The sequence below is a fragment of the Dipodomys merriami genome, unplaced genomic scaffold (assembly GCF_024711535.1).
Source record: "Dipodomys merriami isolate MVZ:Mamm:240054 unplaced genomic scaffold, mDipMer1.0.p SCAF_17, whole genome shotgun sequence".
Classification (NCBI taxonomy): domain Eukaryota; kingdom Metazoa; phylum Chordata; class Mammalia; order Rodentia; family Heteromyidae; genus Dipodomys; species Dipodomys merriami.
The window spans coordinates 18,151,240-18,163,431 of record NW_027203048.1 but is presented as its reverse complement, the minus strand read 5'-3'; the positions used below and the strand labels follow the sequence as shown (position 1 = coordinate 18,163,431).

At 34.7% G+C, this 12,192-nt stretch overlaps 1 protein-coding gene across 6 annotated transcripts in view; it reads right to left on the bottom strand.

The window, feature by feature from the left end:
- Positions 1-12,192, bottom strand: part of Rmdn2 (regulator of microtubule dynamics 2) — a 48,536-nt gene that overhangs the window by 19,928 nt on the left and 16,416 nt on the right. For all 6 annotated transcript variants that reach the window (XM_070025400.1, XM_070025398.1, XM_070025399.1 and 3 more), the window contains 3 exons: positions 10,486-10,660; positions 8,821-8,923; positions 4,970-5,030 (listed from right to left, as the gene is read on the bottom strand). In XM_070025400.1, coding sequence (XP_069881501.1) covers positions 4,970-5,030; positions 8,821-8,923; positions 10,486-10,660 — 339 coding nt within the window. The remainder of the gene's footprint in view (positions 1-4,969; positions 5,031-8,820; positions 8,924-10,485; positions 10,661-12,192) is intronic.

Here is a 12,192-nt window from a genome sequence, read left to right as displayed (position 1 = left end):
GCTCACCTGGTTAATCTTCCCCAAAAGGTAATTTCTTCTCTTTCAATCAACTGTATGTGCTATGATTTTTATTCATTTATAATATATTTTAAGATTTTCTCAGACTTCATGTTAAAGAAAGTTAGTTCACAATATGGGATATTACTTCCATCCAGAGGCTGTTGTAACTATAAATGCTTTAACAATAATTCAGTATTTTCTCTCATTGATTGAAATAATCCTTTGTAGTTGACAACTGGACTGTTCCAACAAATACTAAAATAACTGCTTCCCTAATATATGTATATGTAAATATTTAATAATATATACACATATATATATATATACATACATACATACGCACATATATATTGTACCTTTACCAGGGTTTGAACTCAGGGCCTAGGAGCTGTCTCCTAACTTTCTTGCTCAAAGCTAGTACTCTACCATTTGAGCCATACCTTCACTTTTGGCTTTTTGGTAGCTAACTGGAAATAAGAGTGTCATGGACTTTCTTGCCTGGGCTAGCTTCGAACCATGATCCTTACATCTCAGCCTCTTTTGTAGGTAGAATTATAGGCATGAGTCATCAGTGCCCACCTTCCACCTTCCCTGAAACATTTTCCATTTCTTTAATGGTAAGAAATCAGTGGCAGCCTACTGTAACAAAGCAAAGGCTGAGCAGATAGGACAACAAAATCTAGGTTCTGGTTTCTGTTTTCCCACTTATTGTGTGGCCCTGGTTGCTGATCAACATATACACACTTGTGCTTTCCTAACTCTGTTTAGAAAATCGAAACAGGCTGTTCTCTGAATCACATGCTAGAAGGCATGTGGATATAATTTGCAAACAGTAGAATACAACAAATCTGTAAGACATTATTTGTAATTAAAGCCAGACCTATTTGAGCAACAAACTGCAAATCAACTTTATTCTCGTGATTCCAGAAGTATTTTAGACTGGTACAACAAAACCACAAAATCTTCTAGAAACTTACACAGCTTTAAAATCATAAAGCAATCTCATTTTGGAAAAGATAAAGGTAATTGCTATTTTATGCTGATAAAATAATGTTTTTCAAATAGTTTCCAAAAATTAACTATTCATGAAAATTATCCTTAGCAATTACATCTTCTCTTTCAAAATGAAGGTTTATAAAACCATCATACATTTCTGTAAACCATGGGTTTATATGAGTATAAGGAAAGCAAAATTTGCTTCAGGATTAGATAATAAATATTTCAGGCTTTGAAACCAGATCAATCCTGTTGCTGTGAACAAATGTATTGATGTGGCTATTTCCAATAAATATTTATTGACAAAATAGATTTGCCTTGCAAGCCATAGTCTGTCATTCATGCTGAATGATGATTAAAGGTTTTACTACCATCTTAAGGACTGAAAAGGACTCCAACAGGTTAAGATCTTGTCTTACCCCAGGAATCCCATTCCTGGGCATTTACCCAAATGACCACAAACAAGGCCATACTAATGCTACCAGCACAACCATGTTCACTGCAGAATTATTTATTACCATAACTAAGATATGGAACTAACCCAGATGTCCCTCAATAGATGAATGGATCAAGAAAATGTGATACACACACACACACACACACACACACACACACACACAGTGGAGTTCTATGCTTCCATCAGAAATACTGACATTTGAAGTAAGCCAGGCCCAAAGGAAAGTAGGTTGGATGGTTTCCCTAATTTGTAATAATTAGAATATGTCTATGATATTCTTAGCCCCAATTGCTAAGTATATAGGACCATATATAATGAATTGTATCAACATGAAGTCTACGAATTGGAACCAAGAGGTTCTTATTATGCCCTGTATACAGTTCTTTCTTTTTTTTTCTGTTTTAGTTTTCTGTACCCCTTGTCTTGTTATTAAGTTTTTCTGATCCCTGGAAAGGAAAGGGAATCTCAGCAACAGCAGGACAAAGGATGATCTAATGCAACAATGATACTCACTTGACACTATGTTGGAAATGAACTATACAACTTGGAGGGGAAGGAAGTAGGGAAGAGTAAGAGGGGGAAAATGAGGGAGGGGGTAACAGTGTTTAAAAAGAATGTACTCATTACCTTACTTATGTAACTGTAACCCTCCTGTTCATCACCTTTACAATATTGTAATATTTAAATATTAAAAATTTAAAATATTTTTAAATTTTTTTATTTTAATAAAAATATTTTTTAAAAAATTTATTAAAAATATTAAAAAATATTTAAATATTTTTTAAAAAAGATCTTGCCATTTTCTTAACAATTCAGTATATAATCAGTTTGCCTACAAGTCAAAGTTTCTTTTTTTATAATCATAAACCTCTATAACTTAATTGAATGAGGACTTTTGTGTTCAGTAGATATAATTTATTCCAAGAATCAAGACTGAACTGGCATTCAAATTCATTAAATACTAATTGATTTGTTTTTAATATATTTTTAATTAAAAACTGATCATGACTAATTAGTCATGTGAAAGACAATTAGATCATTGTCTTGTGGATGTTCTGGAAGACTTCATCTCACTGCAAAAGCCCATTGTTAGAAACAAGGCATTTAATTCACAAGAAAAAGTAAAACAGATAAAGGAGATTGGTGGTGGAGAGACAAGGCAATCCACTAAGGGTGAGTTTTGCATGATCAGTGCTTACAAGATAGAGTTCATGAAACACAAAGCCCTTAGAGAAGATTTAGTATTGTTCTTTTGTAAAAATTGAAATCCTGAACTGATAAATTCCCTCAAACTGAGGATGAACATATTTAATGTGACTCTTCATGCATACAGATGAATACAGAGGAGGAGGAGGAGAACAAGAGAGGAAGAAGAAGCATAGGAAGAGCAACTGAGGATGGAGGATGGAGAGAAGGAGGCAAGAAAAGTAGAAAGAGAATGGAAGTAGGAGAGGGATAGAAAATATAGGTATTCTTTCTGCATGCTAATCTAGCAGAACAGTTTTGCAATAACTCCAATTTCAAAGGAGATGTAGAAATATAGCTTTCTCAGTATAAATTCAATATTACCCCTAAAAGGGGTATCTTAACACATAAGGATGTTAATTTATTAGTAGGTATTAGCATTATATAAATGAAACGTCTAGGAAAATTGGCTATAGAAATGAAAGCCAAGATCCTTATGTATTAGAGTAGTGAACTTAAATCTGTGCCATATGTTAATTGCATAAGTACCTTTTTCTTCTAGTTTTCACAGAGAAACCAACTCTAAGAATAATATTTTCTCTACTACATGCTTCAGTTCCTAAATCAAGATGGCATGTAAGGAAATGATTCACAGGTTCTACCATCTAAATACCTTTTCATGTTTTGTCATCTGTTTGGAATTTGGGAGCCATACAAAATGTTACTGGATCCCTGCCTTTTAGGTGCAATCCTGTAACTGTAGCTCCCCCTGGTGATAGCAGAATAAAGAAACAAGTCTGCTTTGGAAAAAATGATTTGCACAACTATGTTTATTGCAGCATTATTTACCATAGCTAAGATATGGAACCAACCCAGATGCCCCTCATAGATGAATGGACCAAGAAAATGTGGTATATATACACAATGGAATTCTATGCCTCCATCAGAAAGAATGACATTGCCCCATGTTAGGAAATGGAAAGACTTGGAAAAAATTATATTAAGTGAAGTAAGCCAGGCCCAAAGAAACATAGGTCCCATGGTCTCCCTTATTTGCAATAACTAGTATATTTCTGAGACAAGCAGAAAAGGTCATATATGATTATGTTAGGTGAAATGAACCCCAAGATAAGGGCACAAGGGGTTTTTTCTTTCTTGCTATTGCTTCTAACGTATTTATAGGGTGATTTTTTTTGTTGTTGCTTTGTATGTCTCTCTCCCACGGTATAACCCCTGTTTTCACTGTACTTGATGTTGGTGTAATTTGGGGAGGGGAAGGGAAAAACAAAATGTTTAAATAGGGATACAGGTGGACCTATTGTAACAATGAGATGTACAAGATGCTATGTAGAAAAATGAACTTTACAACTTTGGGGTGGGGTGGGGAGTGGTAGGTGTAGTCATGGAGGTGGGAGGGCAGGGATGGTAGGGGAAAAACAAAGGAGGAGGCAACAATGCTTGACAAGCAATGTCATCATTACCTTGCTCAGGTAATTGTAACCCCTCAGTACGGTATTTTCACAATGAAAAACTTATTTAAAAAAAAGAGAAAATGATTTACACTTGAGAGTTTAGCAGAAAAAAGCAGAGTTTCCTGAGAAACAAGTGGGGAGCTATGAAGAAGGAGCTGTTTTGAGAGAGGTTTTGCCTACTAGTGTTCCCAGGGAATAAAATAATTGGGAAGAGGGGAAGATTGCTGAGGAGAGACATGAATTAATTTATTACCATATCTTCCTGAAGTCATTGGTGAGAAAAAAAAGAACAACAATAACAAAAATAATTAAGGATATAAAAAAGTAAACACATGACTAGAAGTAAAAGGAAGACTAATAAATTAAAACAATGTTTCTTTTTATTTGTGTTTTATAATTCCAATATACAAAGGGTCTAAAACCAACCATAATCATCATTTGTTTGCTCTTCCCTTGAATTTGCTCTTTTTCAAAATTTGTATCGCATGACTTAACCAAGTTGGAAGAAAATGGCTCATATAAATTATTCCTTAATATTTTTTAAACTTTGATTAGAAACATGGTATTATTTCAACATTTTAAAACAAATTGTTATATTTACTAGATTTAATTATCTTCAGAGCCATCAGACTTGAGCTATTCATTGACTAGTTCATGAACTAGTCAATGAATAAAAATACATTTAAAATACGCCTAGCAAATAAACTTAACAAGAACAGTAGCTGTAGTATCTACTAAATACATTTTTCAGTGAATATGGTGACAAGTTCAATGCATTAGTCATATTTTTAAAAATCTACTGCAGTGCCAAAAGAGGCACATTAGAATTTATAAGACCACATAATTCCTGAATACTTACCACAGATGGCAGTATCCATTTGTAGGTGCTTTACTAATAGCTTGTTCACCTAAACTTTTCCCTGAAAAACAAATATATTTACATTTATCGCCTTCATCTGAGTTGGTAGGAGATAAATCTTGAATTCAACCAGTGGTTTCTAAAGTGTGATCCCAAGAAAAGCATTAATATCACTTGGAAACCTGTTTGAAAAAGCACATTTTCACCACATGAGTGAACCACCTACTTTGGGGGTGGGGCTCAGTAACCAGTAACTCTGAGACCCACTGGATGAATTGATTGATTTAGTCAAATACTAGAAAAGTCATTCAATTGTTATCTCAGTAACATTTACCGAGTGCCTACTAAGTACCACATCATGTGAAGATCTGAAAATAAAACACAAGCCTTGGCACCTAAGTGTTTACAGTTTAGTAAACATCCTGTATACAAACAAGTAATCCATATTTTAAAAAAAACAAAACAAGAAACAAAGTATAAAAAGAGCACAGCACAAGTAACTGTCCAAAGGAGTAAGGCTCCCTGAGAAGTTCTTGCCTAATCTTTCAAACCAATTATTCACCTCAGGGATGTAAGAATTTTTCTAATGAGTTTTAGAATAGCTTCCAGAGTAGCTTTTACTCATGTAGTAATGACTTTGGATAAAGGTTTGTATAATGTTATGACTATAATGGGAGGCTTTCTCAAAAGGGGCCATTTTGTTTCATACCTTTTTCCTTCTCTATTCTATTTTTTTTTGTCTTGACGAGATCATTCAATGATATACAAAAAAAGCCTTTCTATACGATTGTTTTAAATAAATTGTTATAAATAAGGCTCTTTCTTTTCGGAACCATTCTCCTATTTGTCATTTGGTTAAAGCAGCTTTATAAAACTATAGTCATAAAGAAAACAATCTTATGTAGGAAATGACAAATTGAAAAAAAATTAAAAGTATTTCAGGGACAATTGATACTATATTGTGGTCAGACATTAGAGGAGTATGACATTTTTTCATGATTAGAGACATTCTCCTTAGTGTAAAAACAATAAAAACGAAATCAAGCTTGGTGCTGCAATTCCAGCACTCGGTCTTTATAGTAAGATTTGTTTCCAACAAATAAAAAACTCCAGCAGCATTTCAGCTTTCTCCAAAGAACCAAACTTTCAGCACACCAGAATGTGTCACAATGCAGAGGTGATTACTTTGCTCTGATAGAACGCGGGCAAAATGCAGACTAGTTTCATAGCCTTCCTTAATGCAGCTCCAACAGCATTTTATAGTCTTTTTGAAGTATTCACTTAATTATGTAATCACTTAATTATGAAAATTATACTCCATCATTTTTAGTATAAGATTTATATTTTACTTGGAATACAAGTTATGGTCAATCAGAATACTTCACAGTACTGTGCTAGTGATCACTTTTCTAGTGATCAATTCTTTTCTTAAAACACACTATTATGGAAGGAAAAAAAAACCTTTAACATTTCTCTCTCACACTCAATCCTAACATTCTTCAATAGCTGGTCTGAGTCCTATTCTTAGCTTCATGGTTAGTTCATGACCTTACTAAGCATATACTCCTCACACACTGAATTAAATAATTAATTGGCTGTCTCTATTGGTCGCTCCATATCAAAGTTCCCTAGCATGGGACTACCTTAATTATGTATACATCCTTCATTGCCTCTCTTTTCTTTCTCTTTACCCCTCATTTAATATTGTTCCTGGACATAATAATAATTTTGAGTAAATCTTCCATCTTTCCTGTCTTCCTTTTATTCATCTTGGGGTTTGAACTTACTTGCTGGGCACCTGTTCTCTCACTTGGACTACATCCCCAGACTTTTTATGCTTTGGTTAGTTTTTAGGTAGGATCTTGTGTTTCTACCCAGGTTCTGGGGAATCCTGAGTTTCTCCTACTATCTCTGTTATAGCAGGGACCACAAATGTGGGCTATGATACTTGGCTTGTTGATTGAGAGAGGCCTAACATTTGCCTGGGCCTACCTTGAACTGTGATCCTGCTTCCTGTATACATGGAATTGATTCACTATGTCTGGCCTTCTCTTTTTTCTCATAATAGCTTACTTCAGTTTGTATGATGAAATGATATTGCCTTCCCATAAAGTTATATGTTCCCACATAGTCAATTTTGAGACCATGTTAATTTTGCTGTCCTATTCCTACCTGCTAGCATAAAGCTCAGGGAAGGACAGTATATAGAAAAGGAATGCATTTAATATGAGTGAGTAGAAAGTTTTTACATAGATATGCTTGAAATTTTTCATTACAAGTAGATAAATTCTTTTGTTCTCTTTGGTCACATTTTAACTTTCCTTTATGTTAATAAAAATTATCTTCTAGGATTCTACTTCATATGGTCTGCAATTTGCACTCCTGCAAAAACTGCCTGAGAAAGCTGATGAGGATATGTAACAGAACAAGAGGGCAGGTGCTCTTATTTTCCTCTTATTTGGAAAAAAGTCAAAGTGTAGAGGTCATTTAGCAAGGAAATATTGAGTAGAAGAAGGAATATTGCAAATAGTTTGGTAACACATCCTTCATGGAAATAAAAATGACAGAACTAGACTGGAAGGAATTTTCTCTTGCTGCTTCTTCTTCATTTTATCTTTGAGAAGGAAACTAGGAAAAGATAAGGCTTTCCACTAAAGAGAGAACAAAGGGAATTATGAGGTAAAATTTACAATGCACAAGCTTGAAGAAATGGCAGTTAGAAGAATTTGTAAGAGGGCATTTTTGACCTGATTGAGTGAGAATCAAGATGAAATAAAAACACAATTGCTAGATATGATGGTGCATTCCTATACTATGAGCATTCGGGAAGGGAAGGCAAGGCAAGAGGATTGCAAGTTCATAACCATGACATGGCCATGTCTCAAAAAAAACAAAATAAAATAAAATAATAAAAATATATACCACTACCACTAACAATTTTACCTTCTGGTTATTTTGTATTGCTATTGTGGAAAATTTCAAAAACATACAACAAAGTATGATAACAGAAAGTATAAGATCACCATGCTTTCTTCATTCAGCTTAGCAACAATCAAATCAAAGTTAATTCTAGTTCAGTAGAATTTTGTGGTCCCTGAAGTTCTACAGGAAGTAAAAAATAATAGTGACATTTTGGTGTTTAATGCTGGAGACAACTGTCCTCTGCCTATTAATATTTCTCAAATATTATGAGGGTCTTATCTTGATGTGATTTCTTTAAACTTTAAAAGGTGAAGTCTAAGTTTACTTAGTTGCTTACTTTAGTATGTTTAAATAATTTTGAAAAAAATTTAATCCCAAAAGGGAGTTTCTCTTAGACTGTGTATTTTTTGGTATTAAGGTATACTGAAATAGGTTAAATATGTATATTTATATAGTGTGTGTGTGTGTGTGTGTGTGTGTGTGTGTGTGTGTGTGTGTGTGTGTGTGTGTGTGTGTGTGTGTGTGTGTGTGTGTGTGTGTGTGTGTGTGTGTGTGTGTGTGTGTGTGTGTGTGTGTGTGTGTGTGTGTGTGTAAGAGAGAGCTGGCCCTGGGTCATGAACTCAGAATTTTATGCTGTCCCTCAGCTTTCTTGCTCATGCTGGTACTCTACCACATGACCAACATCTCCAGTCCAACATTTTGTTGTTGGTTAACTGGAGATGGAGTCTCACAGACTTTTCTGTCTGGGCTGGCTTCATACCACAGTCCTCTAGGTCTTGGCTTTCTGAGAAGCTAGTGTATGAGTCCACAAGCATCTGGTAACATATTGATTTTAACTAAGATAATTTGCTTTTAATTAAAATTCATTCATGGTTTGCTATTGATCACAACTACCACTTAAGAATGACCAATCTTGACAAATTACTTACCAATATTAGCATAATGTTTCTTTTCTTGTGTATCTGTAGATAGCTCATACATGTCTCCATAAGCACGGGCAAACCGCCACATAAACTCTATTTCATCTCTAAACTGGAAAGATAGAATTGCACATTAGGTTAACTCAGTAATTTGTTCAGACTACAATTGTTTCTACTATGACTATTAATAATAAGCAGATCAACTGGTATTTATAGATGACTGAATTCATGTCTATGAATATTTACATATATAGTATCTAAGTATTCATAGGTAAGAAGTGTGACATAATATAGTGCTATGATTAGATCTTAAAATCAATTAATATCATTTAGACATTAAATCCACTAATTAGAAGAGAAAATTACAGAGGCTAGAATCAATCAATTCTTCCTGGTGATAATATTCTCTTTATTTCCCTAAGTTATCTACTTTCAATAGCTGAATGAGTAGTTCAGTTAATGTCTATACATTGAAGACCCTATGCTTAAGAGTAGTCATATTCATATTTTTTATTTTAAATTATATATATATATATATATATTTGTCCGTTATGGGGCTGGGTGCTGTCCCTCAGCTCTTCAGCTCAAGGCTAGCGCTCTACCACTTGAGCCACAGCACCACTTCCAGCTTTTTCTGCTTATGTGGTGCTGAGGAATCGAATCCAGGGCCTTCTGCATGCAAGGCAAGCACTCTATCACTGAGCCACCTTCCCAGCTCTAGTCATATTTTTTACTTGAATTAAATATAAACCTAGATATCTTTAAAGTTTTAAAATATTTTATTGGTAGATAATTCTTATATATCTACTTGGTGCAGAATTTAATGTTTGGGTACATTTGTATATTATGTATTATCCAACTCAGGACACTTGGGTTTTAGATAATGTGCTTAGAGTTGGGCTTTTAAAGTCAGGACCATTGACCAGTTTGGCTTTCTATACCATGATAGCTATTCTATTGATAATAATCTAGAAAACATAATAGCTTGGGATTAGGAGAGATGAAGGGGAAGGATGAAAGGGGTGACATTGATGCATTGTATTCACAAACTGACATGTTGAACTAGAATGTCTTTTACAATTACTTAAAGATCATTGAAAAAAAATTACAGGTTCATGCCTGTAATCTTACCTGCTCAGGAGGCTGAGAGCTAAGGATAGCAGTTTGAAGCTAGCCTGGGCATGAAAATCCATGAGACTCTTATCTTCAACAAATTACTAAGAAAAAGTTGGAAGTAGTGCTGTGTCTCAAGTGGTAGAGTGCTAGCCTTGAGCACAGAGTAGCACAGGGACAGAGTCCAGACCCTGAGTTCAAGCCCCAGGACTGGCAAACAACAACAACAATTTAAAAAAAAATTGTCTTTCTCTCTAGAGAAAACATACAATATGCCTTGGTATAATACCTTATTTTTTATCAGTTATAAAATAGATAATAAATACACAAACTAATAGAAAATAAAAGTCAATCTGTATAATTATAAATGTGGTTCCTATTTTTAAGACTTCAGGTAAATCTAATTCTTGCATACTTTTAAAATATTTTAATCATTTTATAGAAAAGCCCATGTACTTTATATGAAATGTTGACACAAGCATCATGGTTACAACATGAGCAGGATATTAGATTGAGTCAAAAGTAGAAGCTATAAGCACATGTTAGTCACACTGTTCTTACCTTTTCTTTGTGATCACAGAGTAGTTCAAAACTTTCCATCTTGCCAGATTCATTCAAGCGTAAACGATCTGCCTTCTGCAGAAGAACATCTAACTTCAATTCCTCTACATGTGTGTTAAATGCTTTTGCCACTGGAAAATTCTGTTCTTCTGTGTCAGTATTAGCTGTCATATACCTAAAATTGCAGGAACAATTGTCATCTCCTTTGGAAGTGATACATTAACAGCCAAACAGGTTCTCTAAAAAAGGCAAGTTAAATTGCAAGGGTGTCTGCTATCTGAGAAAAAGCTCAAGTCTGACAGTCTACCAGGCCTTGTGCAATATCCCCACCCTATTCAACATGAATGCTTCTCTGACCTTTATTCAGGTTGTCTAGTAAAGCCTGTCATGCTCCTACTCAGGACCTCTACCTTCTAATCTTGAGCGTGTGCATGTGTGTGTATACATGTGTGTGTGCATATGTGTCACACTGTTCCCTTAGACAGCCATGTAACCCATATTGTTAATTCTTTCAAGTCTGTACTCGAATAACATTTTTCTGAGTGTGGCCCCATCCAGACCATGGTATTTATTTATTTATTTATTTTTATTATTATTTTTTTTTTGTCGGTCGTGGGGCTTGAACTCTGGGCCCGGGCGTTGTCCCTCAGCTCTTCAGCTCAAGGCGAGCGCTCTACCACTTGAGCTACAGCGCCACTTCCGGTTTTCTGGTGGTTTATTGGAGATAGGAGTCTCACAGTCTTTCTTGCCCGGGCTGGCTTTGAACCGCGATCCTCAGATCTCAGCCTCCTGAGTAGCTAGGATTACAGGCGTGAGCCACCAGCGCCCGGCTAGACCATGGTATTTAATGCCATAACTCTCGCACTGCCTTTAGTTTCAATTTCCTGATATACTAGATTTTCCCTCTTTAACATAATATGATGTAGTATATTACTATGAAATTTATTAATTTCCTACACATGCTCTTTCACTATAAGTATCAAGTGCCCAGAACAGTGCCTAGATATTGTACACATTCACTAACTGTTGGTGAATGGTGTTCTCTCCTAAGCAACATACAGTCTTATCAGCAAGTTCTGTTGGTTCTATCTAGGGAATATATACAGAATTTAGCCATTTTTCACCATCTTACTGTCCATTACCACACTGGGCTACACCATTAACATCTCATCTGCATTAATGCAATGGCCTCTTGTATGTATCCTGGGCTTTAATCCATGATTCATATAGTCTTTTCTTAATTCATATAGTCTTTTCTTAACACATTAGCCATTATGAACCTTCAAAAATTTCCATCAGATCATGTTCTTCCTTTACTTAAAATCCTGCCACAGATGCCCAAATCAGAGCAAAAATCTCAGCCCTTTCAATAGTCTAAAAGGCCTTACACAACCTGAGCCAGTGTAAGGTTGCAGGATATAAAATCAACATACAAAATCAATTGTCTATATTGCAAATGAACAATTCAAAGATGAATGAAGACAATTCCATTTGTGATACAATTTTTAGAAATATAGTTAACAAAAAAAAACCCACAAGGAAACTAAAGATGAAAAGCTGTTAAAATTAAAGACCTGGTAAATAAATCTTACATTCATGGGTTGAAAGACAATAATATTAGGATGCAATACTCCTAAAAAGACAATCCATAGAACATGAGAAAATACTTGTAAAACATATGCCTAAAAGGAATAACTATAAGAACTG